Source organism: Phasianus colchicus, chromosome 2 (genome assembly GCF_987193195.1).
Source record: "Phasianus colchicus chromosome 2, bPhaCol1.hap1.1, whole genome shotgun sequence".
NCBI classification, from domain to species: domain Eukaryota; kingdom Metazoa; phylum Chordata; class Aves; order Galliformes; family Phasianidae; genus Phasianus; species Phasianus colchicus.
Genome location: NC_143437.1, coordinates 10,001,479 through 10,022,841, shown reverse-complemented (window position 1 = coordinate 10,022,841; position 21,363 = coordinate 10,001,479). Strand labels below are relative to the sequence as shown.

The 21,363-nt window shown below is 45.2% G+C and overlaps 1 protein-coding gene across 3 annotated transcripts in view; it reads left to right on the top strand.

Moving 5' to 3' along the window:
* The window catches only part of GALNT14 (polypeptide N-acetylgalactosaminyltransferase 14), a 66,014-nt gene that overhangs the window by 23,119 nt on the left and 21,532 nt on the right, over positions 1–21,363 (top strand). For all 3 annotated transcript variants that reach the window (XM_031598579.2, XM_090134749.1, XM_031598589.2), the window contains exons 3-4: positions 13,309–13,407; positions 21,041–21,108. In XM_031598579.2, coding sequence (XP_031454439.2) covers positions 13,309–13,407; positions 21,041–21,108 — 167 coding nt within the window. The remainder of the gene's footprint in view (positions 1–13,308; positions 13,408–21,040; positions 21,109–21,363) is intronic.

The window sequence follows — 21,363 nt, the reverse complement described above, 5'->3', positions numbered from 1 at the left end:
GGATGGTTGGACTAGGTGATATTAGAGGTCTTTTCCAACCTTAGTAACTCGATGAGTCTATGATTTAAGGGAACTACTGGGCATCCGAGGATTCACAGAGAAATAGGGAGAAGTGGCAACGGTAATGTTATTCAGTCTTCTGTATTTTCCTCATCTCCTTCAAGAAACCTTGTTATATGGGCAGACAGTAGTGTTCTGCTTCCTTGATTTAAGGATGTTAGAGGGGGATCTGAGCTTTTTGACTGGGTTTCATTCTGGCTGGGTTGTATTCTTGAGATTAAATATTTCACTTTAATTGATTTATTATCAGGTGTAGTAATCCTGAATCTTATCAATTAAAAACATTACTTCCCATGTAAACGCATTATTCCAAGATCATAAGAAGAGAAAAAAAACCTTTTTTTTCTCTCCAGAAAAGCAGGAATAAGTTTGTTGGATATAAAGCTGCAGCAGTGGGTGTGCAGGAGCACATCACTGTGATGGGCATAGCTTTTGCTGGTGCTGGGTTCTCCTGTCTTGTGAAGGAGGCCCTGAGATGGTGCAAATGGATGGCTCAGCAACTGCTTTCTTCTACAGAGGGAGGAATTCATGGGGGGCTGTAAGAGTCTATTGTAGAGTGAACGGGAGAAGTAAGAACTCGCTGGGTTATTTCTTTTAGCAGCTCCAACATCATGGTGGCAAAAAATATCCTTTAGCACCAAAAAGTCTCCTCAACACTTTGGCTGAAATGCTGAAATTACAACAGCTCTCCAGCCCTATAGTAGTCAATGATGCTCACTTATTTATTTATTAATACTATTTATTTTCCTAGCCCTTTTTCATAGTAAGGAGCAGAAGCTCCTTTCTCCAGAATGGGGCTAACAGCCTTGATGGACACCTATTAGAGTAGATCAGAGAGTGAGCGTGCTATTCCTGGAGAGAATTAACCCCAAGGTTATTAACCATCTGCCCTACTAAGAAAGAAGGTAGACTCAGTTGCCCCCTGGCTGCACCCCAGCCGTGGTGGCAGCCACCTCATTCCCCCGGCATGTGGAAAGAAAAGTTAAGGAAGAAGCGATGGCACAGCATGTGGGAGGGGCTGGTGCTAATTGCATTTGCTTTCAGTTTCTTTAATGCAGTAAATGGATTCTGATTTCTTGAATACATCTGAGCAGTGCTGTAGATGTTGCATGATTTGCCAAGGGGTAGAGAGCAGCTATAGAGGAAATGGCTGCTGGAGACCTGGAGATGTGGGTGCAGAAGAGGCTGATGGAGGAAGGGGGAAAGGTCCTGGCGTGGTGGCCTGAGGGAATATGAAAATGCAGAGTGCAAAACATCCCACACAGAAGGAAATGTTTACTCAGAATGCATATGATTGAGGTGCTGGTGCAGCTGGTGCTTCAACTGTTCATGAGGGAAGCTGCATCCTACAATGTGCCTTGCTCCAATGCATCACTGTGCAAAGAGCCATGCCAAGGGGCTCCCCAGCTGCCATCCCCAAAGAGGCTCATGTGAGGGGCAGGAGGCCTTAGGGACACTTGCTCACCTCTGAAGCATGTCCTTGGGGTAAGCAGGTCTCCTACAACCTCTCAGCCAAGTGTTGGTGCCCAAAGCAGCATGCTCTGCTCTCCCACCAGGTTTTCAGGTTTTCCTTTAATTGCATTCCTGGTTATGCACCAAGCAAGCTCTTGGATCACATGAAGAGATGCCTTTCTCAAGGAGAGAGCAGTGCAGCATCCTGTGATGATTATCCCATCCCCACCAAGAGTCAAGACTAAGAAATTCCCACGCTCACAACACCAGCTTGAGCCCAGGTGCAGGTTGCACGTCTGAGCTGTGCATGAGCATTGCTTGTTGCTGTGGTAGGTGGCTGATTCCCTTTAGCTGTTGTGGTCACAGGCTGCTTGGGATAACTCGCTGCTACTTCTTACCTTTAGCAGCAGTTTAGTTGCCATTATATAATTACAGAATGACTTGGGTTGGAAGGGACCCTAAAGCCTTCCTGACTGTAACCTTTGTTGTGGTCAGGGCTGCCCCCACCAGATCAGGTTGCCCAGGGCCCATACAACCTGGCCTTGGGCACCTCCAGGGATGGGGCACCACAGCTCTGGGCAGCAGTGCCAGGGCCTCACCAACCTCTGAGTATCGTGCATGCATCTTAGGTTTTCAGCATGGCTCAGTAGTTTTGGAAGTTGACAGGGAGTGTGCCTTACCCAGAACCAGAAGAACTAGCCTGAGCAGGGATTTCTGCTCACTGTTGAGAGTGAAGCAGATAGATAAAACCGGGGACAAGATCAACAGGTCTGGAGATGTAAGAACTTCCAGCAGACTTTGCTAGCAACTGCAATGTGTTTAAGTGTGCAAAGGATATCAGCCAGCCTCAGGCATCCCTTACTGCCTGTTTTATTCTATTCCCCCTGCTTCTACTTCTGCAGCTCTGATACAAGTTCTGTAGTGTTGTCTTGAGCTGGCAGAGCATGGAGGACAAAGACGGAGCCCTGCTCAATCCTGGCACAAGGCAATAATCCTCTGAATTTCTGAAGCTGCCTGAGTCCCAAGTGTTTTATGAGAGGCCATATCTTCCCAGCTGAGCTTGAATTTTACAACTGCTGGAGGGGGTATATTTGTGTGCATATGTGCATGTCTGAGAGAAAGCAAGCAGCTGCTCAAATCAAGTTGTGGTTGAGAAGAGAGCCTTGCAGGCATGCTGGCAGGTTTGGAGATTGGACATTGCATCATCTGCTGACATGGAGTGTGTTCTTACAGCCATAAGCTTGATCACATGGACTTGCCCCCCATAAAAATCTTACCTTGCAGTCTGTCATATTCCCTTTGTTGCCAACGACACATGCTGTAAGACTTTCTTGTTTTTGATGACATGGCCTTTGATTTAATCTTTCCAAGATCTCCTTGCACTTTTCACATTACCTTGTCTTCCTCCAACCTTGTTGCCCTCTAGACCAAAACCATGTTGAGATGACCCAGCATTTCCTTTGATTCTCATCAGTTAGAAGTGCAGTTCCTGTGCAGGGATATAGATGTGTCTTGTCTTTTTAGCCCCCAGAAGATAAACATAATGCCTGGAGAATACAGAAATGCCTCTATGTTTCTTGCTTGGCTTGTTTTAGAGCTCAGGTAAAGACCTGTGTTGGGCCTTTGCACCTGCATTTCCTGGCTGACAGGATGGAGATGGGGTTGTGCTCTGCTCTGCTGTCCTCATTGGTACCTGAACTCAAGACCTGAAAAGCAGCTGAGTAGCTAGCATGTGCCTGAAGCTCTTTAACTTCAATCTGGATGTGGCTGGATGCAAAGGGGTACGGCTGTCTTCCTGCTTTTGCGGTTCTTTATTACCTATAACTTATGATGTCCAAAGCCAGAATGCTGAGAATATTGAGATTTGCAGTTGTTGGCAGCTAAGCAAAGAGGGCAGCACAGGCCTTCCTTGCTATTAATCAGAAATAAGCACTTCATAAAATCGTAAAATAATTCTGCTTGGAAGAAACCGCAGATCAGCCTCCTGGCTATGAAATCGGACCAGGTTTCTTTGCTGTTGCAGAAACCACCGTGACCTCTAGGTCTTCTGCCTGTTGTGTGGATCAGTGTTTTGCAACACAATTTAAAAACTTTGATTGCAGCACATGTAATTTGTAGCTGCCTCTGATTTGTGTAACGAGCTTTGAAGTTGCTCGAGTAGCCATCCTTACATTACCCACGTCTGTCCTGTCATGCAGACACTGCAGTCACTCACAGTCAGTGCATTTAAATGAGAGAAGGAGGTGGTACACATCAAAGCACTCTTGATAAAGCTTCTTGTCCTCACTGCCTGCCGTGCAGTGACTGCACTGCAACAACTGCTCAGCTCTGCTGCAGATGAGGCTTGAGAAAACTCAACATACATAATGTCCTCGTCTCCACTCTGTGATGCTGCCTGAAAAGGGGAAAAATATTAATTTTAGCTAAATTTCCCATTCTCCTGCTTCTGTTGGATCTGGCCTGGAGGTGCTCCACAAAAGGGAAGCACTTTGTGAGCAGCATCCCTAAATAGCATCCTGGGCTTAATCACCTTTGAGACAGTTGTAATGTAGGCAAGCCCCACTGGCATCACAGGGAGATTATTCGGTTTCACACTGATATCAAAGAGATCAAAACCTGCTCATGGACATTCAGGCTTTCTGAAAGCACTTCTATATTGGTATAGCAGAATCACTCAGCATCAAGCCTTGAGTGAAGTGCTTTGAAATACTGGAGGTTAAAGACTTATCTTCTGCTGCTGTATCACCCAGGTGTGGGAACACCTGATGGGTCTCCCTGGGGACCTGTGGGCTGTGATTTGGGCTGGAAGCATGCAGTCTTGGCCAAAAGCTGGTTATGCGTCCAGGCTCTCATCCTGGGAATGGCTGTGGCCTCACTGGTGTGTGACAGCATCTGTGATTCTTCCTGCCCTGTTTTTGCTGTCTGGTGGAGGAGACCTGATGGTTTCTGAGGCAGGGGCTGGTGGTTTTAGGGGACAAAATTCAGTGAATTCAATCATCTTTTTCAAATATCTATTTTTACTTTATATCATTTTAGAAGGTTTTTTTTTTTTTTTTTCCATTTAGTGGAAAGAAGTGTTGAGAAGGGGCTATATAAAATGTAATTTAGTGGACTTAAGCATTGAAAAGTTGTATGTCCCCTAAGACAGCTTTAAGCAGAAATGGTATTGGGATAAGATGCTGCAGCAGGGGCAGTGAAGGGACTGGGCTGGTTATGAAGTGGTCACAGATACTGTAGGGAAATGGCAAATGATGATTATTCTGCAGTTGTGGATTTAAAGTCCTATTTCTCTCCTTTTTCTTTCTCCTAAGTGAAAAGGATGAGGGTGACCCTTGGGAAGGAGTTCAGAAGTGAGATAGGCTGTGTAAGGATTTGATGGAAATATATAGGCGAATGTTCTGAATGCATGAGGATGTGCCGCTTAAGGGGCTGTTACTCATTTCTTCTGGAGGGCAAAGCTAGTCCTATCTGAAAGTACAGGAAAGAGCTGTGCTGGGAGAGTGAGTTATGGCTCCTGTCTGTACAGCAAGGAGAGACTGCTCCTGAGCTGCGTGTTCTTGGCTAAAAGCTGTCTGTAGAACGTGGAGGATCAGCAGAGCCTGCCAGGCCCTGCAGACTCCTGTTTACAGAGCCCAGATCCTGGCAGAGAGGTGATTCTGGGCTGACCTAGCCAACACTGGGTGATAACAGTGGATTTAGCATCTCCTACGCCTTATGCTCATTCAAGTTGTCCCCTGTGCCAGCTCTGCATTCCTTCGCTGGATACAAAGAGTGTCAGCAAGGGACAGACATCCTCCTGAGAAGAGTGGAGGAGGCACCTTTAATTTATTTGGACTAGTATTTTGCTTGCCAAAAACTGCTGAGAAAAACAGATGAAAGCAGCTTCTGCCCCTTCCCCAAGTGATAGATTTTCTTCACTGAGGTTATTTTTGTCTTATTTCCCCATGAGACAGCTTTGATTTTGCTTTGGAAATTCCATACCCTCCCCCACCGTTATTATATTTTGCCAAGAAAACGTGCACAAAGTACTTCTGGGTCGATAGAAAGCGATTCTTTCTTTGTTATTTTCCAATTTCTCCATTCATTCAAGAAAGGTGAAAAAATAAAATAAAGAAGTTTACATCCCTGTTCAGTTCTTAGCAGCCTTGTGGGGAGATGATGTGCACTGAATCCTTTGATGAGGACAGCTGGGCATGCAGTGGATTGGGGATTTTTTTGTTGTGCAGATGCTGGGGAGCAAGGAGGCTGCTCCAGCACAACCCCAGCTGTGGAGCCCACAGACAAAGTGCTGGAGCTGGTGCTGCTAGGCTCTTGGTTGAATCCCAGTGCCTCATTTTAAAGCGCTCCCTGTCACTAAGGGCACAGACTAGGAAGAGCAGAGGATGTACAGCCTTTGAAGCAGAGTTTTTCCCATGTTAATATTCCCCTGTGAGTTAGTGTTGAAAAGCAGCTGTGGCTTAGATGTGCTGTCAGCCCAAACTTGAGGTAGTGGCCATCCATCCATCAGTGCCACATGTCTCTCCAGCCTCTTATCTCTCACTCAGGCCCTCAGGAAATGGATGAGCTGGTACTGCCAAGGCTAATTATTCCTCCAGACAGAAGACATGATAAAATATTAACCTTTTTCAACAACAGAGCCCCAGTTAATTAGATCCACTTCTGTGACACATTCACCCGGAGATAAAAGCTCATCTCCAGGAATCTGCCTGTGTGCAGCGATCTCTCTGCGTGTCATCATGGGAGGAGGAGGTGGGTGGCAGGAGGATGAAGACAGCTGGGAATTTAATAAAAGCCAGTGACCTGCCAGTAACTGTGCCCTGAGGAGGAACCACTCCATTTTGATGTGAGGATGTGATCAACAGAAGTGCCACTGCTTTCATCCAAGACGCTGAAGCTCAGCGTGGAGGCAGAGCAGGGGCTGGTCGGATCTGTTCAGCTCACCTTGCCTGGTTATGGCTGTGTTGTCAGTCTGGGGACTATGCCAGTGGACAGGAGTTGGCCAGGTCGGCTGAGTAACTGTGTTTTGCTTGGTTGATTTTTAAAGAAAAATTAAAAACAGGAGTTAGCTGTTTTCAGGCTAAACCGAAAGTGAAGCTCTTAGGGAATCTGACAGTAAAAATGCAGGAAGATGTAAGGCCTAACTGATCTGTTTTTCTCACCAAGAGAAATCATTTAGATCTCAAATGTTTTTGATGCTCCTAGTCATCTAAAAATGACAGGCTGTATTTAAAGGCAAGCAATTTCTAAAATCAGATAAAAAGAATGTGTTGGATTTCTAGGGAACAAATGATGCAGTGGAGCAGAAGCAATGCTGTGATGCGTGCTGGGTCCCCAACATCTGCAGGAGACGTTGGTGGGGAAGCAAAGCACAGCTATGTTGTACTGGGGAGGGCTGGGAGGCCCTAGGGACCTTTTTGTGGCAGGAGGTGGTGGTGGCTTCTGGTGACTCCCAGTGGGTGGGTTTTTAGCACCCATTCCTCTACGGAGACATAGTGTCTCCTCCTTGACTCCAGAAGCCTCCATCCTTATGAGGCAGAGAGAAGATTCTATATTTTTGGATGAAAGAGAAAGCATGCCATAAACCATAGCAGGGCCGAGTGATTTCAGAGGATGGATATTGCTGCATCACCAAGTGCTTTGGTGCTCCCAGGCTGCCATGGATCACTCCCTGCTAGAGCCTCCCTCTTCCTTTGACTGCTATAACGTATTGACTACTTGCCTTATAATTATTATGTGCCATTGATTACTTTGATAGCTTGCTCTGAGCAATTCTGACAGAATAAAGTTGTTTGTTTTAACTTTCATGCTTGTCGCAGTGTTTCTATTGACCCGATATGTTTACCTAGACTGAAATCGAAGTTGGGTATTAGCAGGCAACAGAACTAATTCTCTGAGGTTGGCTACGGTTGATAGTTCTGGCTGCAAGCAAATTCTTCTTTTTTTTCCCCAGCTAACCAGAACTATAGAGTGCTACTCCATCAGCTGTATCAAAAGCACCATCACAACCAATATCTTTGGGCAATTTGGTTGTATTTGTGCTATAAGCACTGCATACTGTGTTCAAAGCCACCCTATGCTGTGACAGCTCAGGAATACTTCAGTCAAGAACATATACTGTAGTGTTCCTGAGCTATCACAGCATAGGGATGCTTTTGGACTTCTCCAGTTCTGGCTAAGGTGAGATCAGAGTCCTTTTCTACTTTGGTTTGCTATGCGGTGCCAGGAGATTCTGGTTGGAAGGCATTCTCCCTGATGAATTTTCACTCAAATGAAGACCTTCTTAAATGTAACTTTAGGTTGACTTGGCTTGTTAAGATCTTTAGTAAAGGATTGGTGGCTTTCCAGAAAGGTGCAAGGTGCTGGATTTTGCTTTTATTTCCAACAGGTGAAATCCTCTGATGTTGCAGTAGCATGACATTAGAAATTTGGCTGCTGTTTAAAATGCTAGGGATATCTAGGGATGAAAAGGGATTTTCTTTTTTAATTTTCTTTTTTCCCACATATATTGCTTTTTTTTTTCCCCCCTCCTCATTGCCTCAATTCGAAGAAAGGAAGGGTGGTGTCCTGGTTTCATCTGACATAGAGTTTATTTTCTTCCTGATAGCTGGTACACTGCCATGTTTTGGATTTAGGATAAGAATAATGTTTTTTTACTTGTTGCTGAGCAGTGCTTGCATTAAATCAGGGACTTCCCAGCTTCTCATCCTACACTGTCAGTAAGGGGACGTGGGGTGCACAAGGAGCTGGAAGGGGACAGAACCAAGACAGCTGACCCAGACTGGCCCAGGGATGTCCCCAACCCTGTGGCATCATGCTGAGCAATAACTTGAGGGGAGTTGGCCGGGGAGGCTGTCACTGCTCAGGGACCAACTGGGCATCAGTCAGATAGTAGTGGGAGTTGTATTGTTTATCACTTGCTTTGTTTATTCTTTCTGTTGTTGTTGATTTTTGTTTTTCTTTCCTTTTCTTGCTTTCTTGTTAAGCTGTCCTTATCTCAGCTCATGAGTTGTTTTTTTTCCTGTTTTTAGCTCATTTCCTGTTTTTTTTTCCCCCATCCTCCTGCATGGGGAGGGGAGTAAGCAACTGGCTGTATGGTGCTGAGCCAGGTTAAATCACAATGAGTTGGAGAAACAATATAGGCCCTGAGTCAGTGTGGAGGGCCCAAGAATCCTGAAATATTCATGAGCTTCTTTGAAAATCAAGATGTACAATCTTGTTTAACTTGGTTTTGAATGCAGCTATATTATTTTCTCCTTCCATTTGAATAGATTCTTTTTATTCTCCTCCCCTTTTCCAAATAAAATCCAGTGAATTGTTAATAAATTATTAATGCATCATCTTGTCTGTCAGTTCACAAGCAAGCAGCACGTCACGTGCACAGAAGGCTTTTTTTCCGTCTTGCTTTTCTCCCTTTCTTCAAATGTAGCTGTTGGATTAATTCTTTTGTTATCCATCTCTCAGGGAAAAGAAAGAGAGAAAGGGAAGGAAGGAAGAAAAAGTAGGAAGGAAAGAAAGAAAACCAAAAGAGGGAGCAACTTAAAAGAAGTACTAATTGTGCACCAGCTAAACGTAACACTGCTGCAACTGCCAGAAGCTACGTAAGAAAATCTCCTCCTTGTCCAACCTGCTGTTTGAGTTGAACTCCAGTATCTTTTGGAACTTCCTGGAAACAGTGTGAGTGATGACCATTCAGGCAGCTTTGATCCCCTGCTAGTGCTGGTGGCTCAGTAGTACATCTCCCTCAGAGGCTGAGGAGACCTTCATCAGTGGCAGCGTCTTCTAGCTTTGGGAATTGTTCTTTATTGTCCATTTTGTAGTGTTTTTATGATCCCTTGAGCCAGGGAGGGGTGAAGCATTGCCTTGCTTGAACGTGTTCTTCTGGGAACTTATTCTACAGCCCAAACTGGTTTGGGACACTGGCAGTGTTTTCCTGATGGTCTTCCTTAATATTATCCCACTGCATCTAGTTAACGCATACCAAATAATTCCTTGTCAGCTCTGATGTTCACCACTACTGAATATTTATTGCAGGTTGCACTGTGCGTTCTCACCCTTACTCAAACCTTTTTGCATCCCAAGTGGTCTGTTTGACCGGGGATTTTCAAGAACAACAAAAAATAGTTATGGGGGTGACATGTCCTGAAGAAGGCAATGCTGACCCTTCTGTGTGAACAGGTGTTGTGTGCACACTGAACTGGCACATCCCAGTGGGTGTGACTCATATATTGGCTGTAATGTGAAAAGCATTGTATTTCCCAACTCTGGAGGGCACAAAGTGGTGACTGTTTGAAAGAGAGTTGTTACCAAGGTGCCTGCGTGTCCTACCATCCCTACGGGTGTGCTGAGTCTGGACATGTTCAGTACTGGCCATGGCAAGACAGCTGGGGCTTTCCTCCCACCTCCAAGGTCACTGTTTGCTTTCCTACACCAGGTGGATTGCTCCCTCCTTCTGCAGGGGGAAGGGATCCATTTTTCTCTAAGGGATCCATTTTTCACACCTGGTTGGTTGTCAAGACTCAGTTCTGTTTCCTCTGTGGTCCTGGAGAGAGGAATTACAGTGAACACACCAAGCCTACAGAGTGCTGAGCTAGTTTTCATGATAAAAATCTAATAAGAGAAAGCTCTTCTTGGCTTTATTCTTCACTTACGGACTGCTACTGATTTCCAGAAGGGCTCCCATCCTTTTGGTAAGGTACCAACTTATGTGTGAATGCATCTAATTTGAGATGTCAGTTGTCTGTTCTCTGGGTTGATGTGAGAGGGTTGATGTGAGCCCCATGGCTGCAGCGTGGAGGCAAACCCAAGCAGTCTGAGGTGCATGCTGGCTAGACCATTCTCCCACACGTTTTCAAGGAGAAAAGAGGGGGTTGCACAATGTGTAGTTCCATCTGCTGCTCAAAACTAATACATAGAGAACACGTTGGAAGTGAATGGCAAGTGTCAAGAAAAAAGCACACTCCAAATGAGGCTAGGAATGGACCAAGAAAGGCTTAGGTGCAGAGTTGGTCTCCAGTCATGCTTTACCACTGAGCTGCTTGCTCTGTATTTCCATGACAGGCTTTGGTGTGTGTTGAGGAGCACAAACACAAAATGAGTTGAAATGCTCTGGAAGTTGATATGTTTCCCCTCAGGCAAACGTCTACGTATGCAGGGTTGGCTGTGCATTGAGTCTATGTGAGCGTTTGATAACTTGACCAGGAAGGAGCAGGAGGGTGAAAACAAACCAAGAGAAATGTCTTCAAACAATGTCTTTGAAGGTCTGCGAGGTGCTGAGGTGCCCTCAGCTGTAGCACTGCCCAAGTTTTGGATTTTGCAAGAGGTCTTTGCAGCTCCTGTGATGTAACAACTTTAATTTTGAAATTATTTCAAATGGGAATGGGAAATAAACCTTAGAAAAGTGAAACTTAATATTAAATGAAAGCTTGACTTCTTGGTTTCTGGGATAATGGCAGACTAGTCTGTGCATGTGGATGCTCTCTCTTGGGTGGTTTGAGTCCCTCCAGCTCCACTGAGCGACTGCAACTCCCACCTTGCAGGCTGCTAGCACTCGCAGTGCTAACACTGCTCCCCAGTCCTGCTGCAAGACTTTAAAATTCAATTTTAAATGACTTCAGCCTGTAAGCTTCGTCACATTGCAAAAATAAGCAATGCGGTTATTACATTTTTGGGGAGGGTTATTTTAAGGAACAATCTTAAAAAAAAAAAAATCTTTCAAACTTTCTTTCTTTGTTTTCTGAAAACGTTGTGGGTGGGGTTTTATGCTTCTTTTTTTTTTTTTTTCTTGTTGGCAATTGGGTGACCTATGAAATACCATAAGCAGCACAAAACATTTATCCAGTGACAGCCTGAGGTAGCACAGGCAGCTCTTAGCAGGTTTATTTTCATTATTACAGCAATTTTAGGGCTGCATACTGCAATTTGCACTTGCAGTGAGGTATTAAATTGAAATTACCCCAGATGTAATTGTCACACAAAATAATTCTGGACATGGTGGATTTAATGCTTTTCCAAGCTGTGGTTTTTATTACCCAAGCAAGCGCCAAAAAACCACTTAAGCTGAAATCTGCTTTCTCAGGAGCCAGAATGTGTAGCTGTTGTTAAAATGGGGGGGGTGAAAAGCTGGAAGAGGGCCAGCGGGAGGAAACAAATGTCGTGTAACGCGGGGCGTGCAAGCAGCAGTGACCATTGCCTACGCAGTAGTGGCAGCGCAGTCATCCATCCCATCTTTGGGATGTTACAAGCCTCATTGAACAGAAGTTAGGGGCGAGTCATAGAGCTGGTGACCAAGCTTTGGATGTGCTCGTGAATGAAGCTTTAGTGCTTTCTGCGTGCATGAGGTCTAATTGGGCTGACGCAGCATGTAGAAATCTGGAGTTTTAAAGACAAGTTGCCTTGCAGAGGGAGCTCTCAGCACATCGCTATGGGCTCAGCTGGTGTGCAATATCCCCAGCTCTCCCATGAGTGGCTGAAACATACCCTGGAGCATTATTTATTAGCTTCTTAACTATTGTAGTAACGTACTGATGGCTCGGTATTTTTTACCCTCTTCTACTCTTCTCCTGAAATAGCTTCCCTTGTTAGCTACGCAGACTCCCCCGCCTCGTGCTGGAAGTGAGTGGAAGGACACACAGCTCAAAACAGCTGGGAGATAATTGTGTATAAATAGCACATGGAGAGCAACTGGTACCGTCTGTCACCGCAGCTCTGCAAAGCAAATGAGAGCCTAGCCCATGCACAGAGCAGCAAGAGCAGTTTGCTTCTTGTGATGTCAGGTTGGGAAAACTCAGCCGCAGTGCATTACTGAGCGATGCAAGGAGTCAATGAGATGAGTAGCTTAGAATCATTAAGGTTGGAAAAGGCCACTAAGGTTAAGTCCAACTGCCAATCCATCCCACCGTGCCCACTGACTGTGTCCCTCAGTGCCACATCTGAGGTGTTTCTTGAATACTTCCAGGGATGTGACTCTACCACCTCCTTGGGCAAACTGTGCCACTGCCTCACTACTCTTTCTGAGAAGAATTTATTCCTGATATCCAACTTGAACTTCGCCTGGCACAACCTGAGGCTATTATTTCTTGTCCTGTCACTGTTATGTGGGAGAAGAGGCCAACCCCACCTCAACACAACCTCATTTCAGGTCACTGTAGAGGTCAATAAGGTATCCCCTGAGCCTCCTCTTCTCTAGACTGAACAATCCCATTCTATCAGCTGCCCCCTGTAATGCTTGTGCTCCAGACCCTTCACCAGCTTCACTACCCTTCTCTAGGCACACTCCAGCACCTCAATGTCTTTCTTGTAGTGAGGGGCCCAAATTGAACACAGCACTTGAGGTGCAGCCTCACCAGTGCCAAGTACAGAGGGATGATCAACTCCTTAGTTCCGATGACTGCACTATTTCTGATACGGAAGGGCATAGCCTGGTGCTGGTTAGTAATTCAGAAACATATTTTGCATCCCTGAGATGTAGCTTTGATGGATGAGGGTGTTGCCATATGGAGCAATGTTGATAACATTGCTCCTGCATGCAGAGTGGACGTGCACCTTTGGGGTCCTTTGAGGATGGACATTGCATTATAATTGGATAAATGATGATTTTTTGGGAGGTTGGTGACTGTGTAGTCATGAGAAATATGGCTTGGTCAAGCGAAGGCAGGATTTGGAAAGTGTTTGAGTGAAACAATAAGAAAGCAACAACTGAGTTAGTGTGTGCTGGAGAATGCTTTGCTCTTCTTGTGTTCATGACATCCCACCTTGTATTTCAGCACTTGAAGGCCCTTTTCCTCTTTCTCTCCTTAGGTGTACAACTCTGCACTACCGCCAGGATCTTCCTCCCACCAGCATTGTCATCACCTTCCACAACGAGGCCAGGTCTACTCTGCTGAGGACCATTCGGAGGTAAAAGCTCTCTGTCTCCAGAAGCATAGCTGTAAATGCTTTTAGAAAGGGTGAGTAGGCTGTAGGCTGGAGCTCTCTGTGAAGAAAGGCAGAATGTGCCAGCATTCACTGCAGCAAAGTGAATAGACCCACCAGCTATGATCACAAACAATTACCAGGGGAAATTAGCATGAGTTTTGGTCTCTGAGAAGTAGGTTTTATAGAGAGGTGCTCGGGAAGCAAGTATTTGTGCTTGCTGTTCAGGGTCTGGTATTGGGCTCTCTAAGGGGAGAGGCAAAAGATGATTACAGAGCCTGGAATAACAGCTTTTAAATGCAGCTGGGTCCCAGTGATCAGCTCTGTGCTGTCCCTGTTGCCTAGGGGTGGCCATCGTTCTGCAAATCTCTGCTCTGGTATTGCTGCTTGAGCTTCTCCACTGAGCCATCCAATGCCAGAAAGGCTTTACTAATTGAGAAGCTCTAATAGTACACATGCAGACAAGATTTTCAAGGATGGTTTCTGTTCTCTTCTGGGTGCACTTTGGAGTGCTCTGGGAACGTGGCCATTCTTTAATTTGTCGGTTTGTTCTTGGCTGGATTTTGCTGTAGTGGGTTAGAGACAAGGCTTCATTTTCACTGTAGACTTTAAAAATCAGTGTTTAATCCCAGCATGTGCCTTGCTGGAAGCTGTCTTGAGGGAAGATGTAATGAAATGTGTCCATCACACCTTCGAGAGGCCTGTGTCCAGGTCTCAGCTGGTATCTTCCTTTAAGGAAAGCTGGGATGTTCTCTGCTGTCTGCCAATAATAAATATTTTACAGCTGTGTTCCATGCTCATATGGTGAGGACTTGGTTAACAACAAGCTGTAGGCTCTAAGGTCATGTAGATACATAGCGGTAGGTCTTGTTTGCCAAGATTTCAGTCCTGCCGTGTTCACCATCATATCCTCAATTAGCACTCCTCTAGAAGCAGCATCCATCCTCAGGTGGGTGCACTCCATGCCACAGGCGAGTTTGACAGTCCTAAAATTGAATTCCTGTTCTCCTTTATGGTTTTCTGCCCAATCCCATCTCCTTCAATTCACACTTAATAACCTATTACTGCTTTCTCTGTCTAGGGTGAGTGGATTTTGGGTGTGCACAGCACTGACACTTCATATTACGTACCAGGTCCTTCATGCTGAACCTTTTCTTTTACATTTGCAGTGCCCTGCTTGGGGCTATCATCTTCCAGACTCCACTGTAACAGGGATGGCAAGGCAAAGTCAAGCACAATCCTCTAGAGCATCTGTAATGTGGGAAGTGCGGGGACAGACTTTAGTCTCGTCTCACCCATACCTTGGCACTTCACTCTCCTGGCAATTATGATCAGGAGTGATGCTGCCACATAAGAGGTTAGACATTATGCCTGGGTTCCCCCTGCCTCTCTGTAGTTGTCATGCTGTGCACTCATAAGCTGGCCTTTAGGAAATGGCACTTTTTCTCCTAGTCCCTGTGGTTTGAAGATGACCTCCCAGCAACAAGTTTTCCTGTTTTCTTTCTGGAAGCAGCTCTCTGGGATTTGCTGTGATCCCTCCATCCCTTAGTAGCAAGTCTTCCTTGTGACACGGCTCCTGCCCTGCTCCCCTTTGGCCATGACTGTGCTTGTATTGCCATCTCTCTGCCTGTGTTTGGACCCAGCTGGGAGTTCATCTGCCTCTTCATCCTCTGTGGGTTCATTTGTTGTGCCTTCTGACTGATCTGTAGAAGCAAATGCTTAGTTTAATTAGATCTTCCAGATAACTCCATCCCATGGTGGCTGTAACAACATGGGTAATTTTCCATTGGCCAGACAAAACAAACCATGTCCTCCGGTAGTTGCTTCATGCCTTTTGGAACAGTCTGTGACTAAGTATCTCAAAACACTGCCAATCACTGCATGCAGCAGTGGTCCACATTCTCATCACTACGTCTCCATGGTGCACTCTTGATATAACCCAGGTGGCAAGTGAGGAACAGAGAGGTGAATTAGTTGTCAACTGGTGGAAGATTTGGGATTACACACCTGGTTTCCTGAGTGAGTTAAGTTTCCCCCTCTGCTGCAAAATGAACACTGCCTATTAACCTCAGTTGCAGGAGGAAGGAATTGTGCCAAGGGTGATCGTTGAGCTTGTCCAAACCAGGGCACCAAGGGAGCACTTCTCACAGGACCATGTATAAAGAGGAGGGATGGTGCTATTCCTATAGCTTAACTTGGGATCCCAAAAGCCCAACACACGCTGAGGCTGAGGTGCATAGCAGGTTCCGTGGTTGCACTTGGCTCCTGATAGGGATGGCAGTGCTCTAGCCCATGACGCAGAGATGCCAGCATGCAGCCTCTGCAGCAGCCCTTACACCAGACACGTCACAGGCATTTGCTACACTTTGCTGATGAGCCATTTGCGTCATCCAAACTGCTGAGAAAAGCCAGCGGGCTGTGTGGAATAATGGATTAATTAAAGGTTTCGTGATTTTTTCTCTGGCCATTTGCCAGTTGGAAGAATGAGAAAAAAACAACAAAAGCTAAGCTAATGGTAAGCCCAAATCTCTGCAAATGATGTTGTCAGCATCTGTGAATGTGTATGCAGCTATGCTTGCTATACATGAAGGTGCCCAGGTAGTAAGGACTGAGTATCATAACACAGGAGAGAACTGGCCAGAGGGAAGGAGATGGTGAATAGCAAAGTGGTTCTTCATGTTTCTGGAAACTACTGCTGGGTTCTTATTGGAGCTGCTCACTTTTGGAGTGACCTCGAGTAAGTCTCTTATTTTGCATCTGTGTTCAGTTTCACCTATGTCCAGCTCTGAGGCTCATTGCATTAAAGATGGTGACTCTTCAGTAGCATGGAGCAGGACTGCATGGGTAAATCCCTGGAGGAACGAGAAAAAGAAGCAGCCATACAGAGACACCTTTTAGGGATAATTTCAGTGTCTTTTTCTCCTTCTCTCTCCACCCTTCTCCAATGAGGAGATTGATTTATTCATATATTTATTCCTCAGATTTGCAGCTGGAGACCTCAGAGCAGGAACAGGGAGGCTTCATTATTTACCTTGTGCTGACAAACCAAAGCATGTCCTTTGGCAGGCGTCCCAGTGCGAGTGCTGTGAATACCACATCCAATATTTAGATCCCTAATTAGAGGGTAGAATATTACACCTGTCACTTTTCTGGCGCTTGCAAGAAAGAAGGGCGATGCTCTGCACCACCAACACTTCACTCCTGCTCACGTGCAGATACCTTTTCTGCATTCCAGTGCTCTCAAAACAGGGAAATAGCAGAGCCAACACCTCCTTCCTCCAACAGCATGTAGCACTGTACAGATTCTGTGCTATAAGTGAAGTGAGGCTGATTAAAGGAGCAAAAACAAGCCAGGTGTTGCTCAGAAACTGTATAATTAGCACTTTGGGGTATTTCGTTTATTTATTTATTTATTTATTTTGCTTAAGCCCTGGACTTTTTTTTTTTTTTTTAATTTGCTAATCATCTCTCCCAGTGACTAAGTACACAGTGCCAAGAGCACTTTTACCTTTTGATGTTAACATAAGAGAACTCTTGAATTTCAAAGAGTGTGGTGGGTATTTGAAAGAATAAAATGTGAGAGCTGCAGTGTAATCAAAGCTCATTATGGTTATTCTTGGTGTGATGTCTCTCTACCTCCATAATTAGTCATTTTCAGTTATTGAAGCAGTTCATTTTGGCGAGCGTTTCCTCTCCTTGCTCTCGTCCTGATTTTGATAATTGTGACCTTTGGTCCCTCCAGGGCTCAATTTTACTCCCAAAGGCTTTCTCTCTGTCTTTCTCCCTTCTCTTTTTATTTTTCCCTAAGTCCCACTGTGTTGCCATGGAGAGAATTAACAGGTTCAGAGGTTAATGTCCACAAGCCACCTCTCCAAAGCAACTAGTGTTTTGGGTGACCAAAAAAGAAAAAAAAAAAAAATGCCAACCTTCTGTCAGAGAGTTTGAACTGCTCTGTGAAAACAATTTTTATGAGTCAGGATGAGATTTGCATGGGTAGCTGTTTGAAATGGGAGTTGTTGGATCTGATGCTTGTCTCTAGGCAAACTGGAAAGGATCTGAACAAAATGTTGGGGATATTTTTCATTGAGAGAGTGGTGAGGTGCTGGCACAGGCTGCCCAGAGAGGTTGTGTGTGCCCCAGCCCTGGAGGTGTTCATGGCCAGGTTGGATGGAGCCCTGGGCAGCCTGAGCTGGTGCCTGATTTAGTGGTTGGCAACTCTGCCTGTGCCACAGTGTTGGGACTGGATGGTCTTTGAGATCCTTTCCAACCAAGCCATTCTATGATTCTATAAGATGCTGAGGAGTAGAACTGGATTTGATTGTGAAAACTTAGCGTGAAATTCTGCACGGTTGCAGCTGCATAATATCTGCTCAATCCATTGAAACAAAGAAAATTTCCATACTAACTTTGCAAGATAATTCAGCAGAGAATCCGTTCTTAATGGATTGAATAAGCTTAAGCACTAGAATCCATGATTTTTTTTTTGAGAGCGGTTTAAGAAAGAAAGTATTGTGCTCTCGAGCTCCACAGAACTTAAAAGCTGTTTTGATTTGCTAGAATATGTCCATCACTGCAGCAAATCTACCTACATTTGATTTCAAGGAGAAGAAAATCTATAAATAATGGAAGGACTTCAAAGCACTGTAATATTGTCTTGGGATTTTACCCATATAAATGCAAAAGAAAAAGAAAGTGCACACACACACACACACACACACAAAGGAAGATAAAAATATAGAATAACAACAACAACAAAATCAAAGCTAAGCAAAGTTCCATGAAGTAGAAAAGCTGGTATTAAATTTTTAAAAATGCTTTGTACACTGTCTTTAAAAAATTCCCATAATGTCAAAAATGTGAAGGATTCGGTATCTCTGTTTTCCAGTCTTTCCTGAAGAAGGTAGAAAATGTGGTGGAGATGTGAATTTGGCTTTGCTGGAATGCCATTTGGGGCTTGCAGATGGCTTTGGACATATTGGCAAGGGTGGTAATGAGTCCAGAGCCCACAGAAATCAGCGAACATCAGGTCCCTTAGAGCCATGACAGATCTCTGGAACACACTCTTCAGAGCTTTCTTAGTTGGGTTTTAGGATGGTGTCACTCCTCCAGATCAATTGGAGGGGGTTAATCACACAGGGAAAACAAACAGAGGTCTCCACTTGACTAACTTCAGCTGGGGTGATCTATGCTAAGAGGTAAACTTGCTGGAGTCCCAAATTTTAGATGCCTGCAGTTAACTGGAGGAGATCCCACCACACCTGTGGCACCCTTTATGGAGACTGCATGAAAAATAAAAGCAGGTGGTGGTCAATGGCAAAGCCTTCAGCTGTGAAACCTGAAGCATGTGAGAACTTAGTTTTGGGCAGGGAGCCCCAAGGTGAGCTGAAGATGCCCAGACAGGATACAGCGGTGACCACCACTGCTGAAGGTGTTGTGCACAGCATTTTAGGGACACCCTCTCCAATGTATGGGGTGGCAACCTGAAGAACAGGGTTTGTCCCAGGCTGCTGGCACTGCAGGCACTCCTTGAAAGCTGTCCCTTCTGGTTCTTCTTTCGTAAGTGGGTGCCCTGGGGTAATTTTTCCAATGCACTAAATACTGCTAAGTGCTCAAATCTGCAAATCAGCCCAGTGTAGTGGCTTTCATTGACTTATTCTTACAGGCATCACCTGCCTGTAGAGTTCAGCCCCACGTTGCACTTCTGGTAGCCAAAGCTGCAGAGGAGGCTGGGTGGATGCAGGCTTTGGATATTCATGCTACTCACTCCTCCCCGCTTCCACTCTCAGCAGGCTGTTTGCTGGCTTTTTTACAAGGCTGCTATTTTTTTTCCTGCAGGTTTCACCAAGTTAGGTTTCCAGGCAATCAGCGCTTGTTAAATATTCCACTGAGCGTGATATTGCTCTCCTGTTTCTCCCTTGCTGACTCTCAGCCGTGGTAATTTGCTGAACTCAGCTGTCACATATGGGGATATATATATATATTTTTTTTTTTTAAATAACAAACCTATTAATAAGAATAATTAAAACACACTTGACAGGTGGGAACAGCACGTCTATCTGACTCTGTGTACCCTAGCTTTCTTTCCCCCCCCCTCCAACCTCAATGAGAGAAATGTCTGAAGCGTGGGAATTAGTGGACATGGTGGCGATGGGTTGATGGTTGGACTAAATGATCTGAGAGGACTTTTCCAACCTTAATGATTCTAAGATTCTGTTGAAAATTGTGGTTTTGTCCATGTCCTAAAACTGGGTGAGGCTGAGAATATGTTTCCGGAGTTACTGCAGGGAAAGTAGTTCTGGGCTTGGAGGTTGTCCTGGTTTTGGCTGAGATAGGGTTAATTTTCTTCATAGTGGCTGGTGTGATGCTGTGTTTGAGGTTTAAGAGAAAAACAATTTTGATACACATGGGTGTTGCAGTTGTTGCTGAGCAGTGCTTGCATGCTTGCACAAAGTCATGCATGCCTCCCAACTTCTCCTACTACTCTGTCAGCGAGGAACTGGGGGCTCAAGGAGCTGGAAGGGGACAGGAATAGGACAGCTGCCCCAGACAGCCATAGGGATGTCCCATACCATATGGCACCATGCAGTCCTTTTGATGAACATTCTCAGATGTCCAGTGCTGTGAGACCACTGAGATCCCTGTGTTTTCTGCCTTCTGCAGCACTCTTCACTGGGTCTGGAACAGGAATACAGTTTTCCAGATTTCCCAGCTCTTTGCTGGGGGTTTGGGAGCCTGAAAAGCTGCGAAACCTGTTGATAAGAGTTTGCATGTGGCAGTGTCTGGTGTTACCAGTGTCCAGACACAGCATTTAAGAGATTTTGGGAAGCCCAGAGAGCAGTGCTTCAAGAACTCAGCCTTAACCCTTGATAGCAATGGGATTTTAAATATGTGTAGTTCTGACAGAACTATATATATGTATAGTTCTGTGCTGTGCTAGAAAGGGGAAGATCAGGTCCAGTCATTTTAATGATAATACAAAAAAAACCACCTTGATATAATTAAGGGAAGGTTGTAGCCTTCAGGCGCATCTTGCAGTGACTGTACATGTGGAGGGAGCTGGGGACCCCATCCTCCAGCTTTTCTTTCATGGAGCTGGAAGGCTACAACTCTGCTCTTACCCTCTCTGCTACCCTTGAAGCACCACTAGGTCAGTGATAAAAACAATTGCCCTGCCATGGCTGTAAGCTGTGTCATGATGTTTTTAGCTGGGTTATTTTCTCTGTGTTGGCCTGGCTGGCATTGGGCTGTCATTAACCCAATTAGAGATGTAAAGATGACAGAAAGGGAAGTTGGTGCGACATGCATGTGGATGAAGCCTCTTCTTCCAGGTGTTCTGGGCTGCTCTCTTTTGCTCACCACGGTGATAAAGGTGAATGCCATCTATTTCCCAAGAATACCAGATGCTTAGCAGCTGGATTAGGCTGTGGGCAGCTGATAGCTTGGCAATGCAGGGTACAGAAGCAGAGACCAGTTTCTGGGTCTTCTCTTATATACTCTTTCTAGAAACACAAGCCTGGCCATTCTTTTGCAAAGACTGGTTCCCAAGCTTTTCTTCCCCATCTTCTGAGCTGATGAGTTGGTCAAACACTGCCACAGATTTTCTCTCTTTGTCTTTTAGTGTGATGAACCGCACCCCAGTGCATCTCATCCATGAAATCATACTGGTGGATGACTTCAGCGATGATCGTAAGTGACCCCCTGTTAGAAGTGGGCTGCCTAGCTGAAAGGGACTGTGTGAGGTCCAGACTTTTGCTGAGAGGGGAGAGAGTTTGTTGAGAAGAAATTTAAAGCCCTGTAGGTGTGGATAGGAAATCCTGTTGCCCCACGTCTGCATAGCTGCGTGAAAAATTCAAATCCCAGATGATCAAATTTGTTCTAAGGATAGTAATACAGGAAAAGCACATGACAAATCATTCTTATGCCTAGTAGATGTGAATCTGA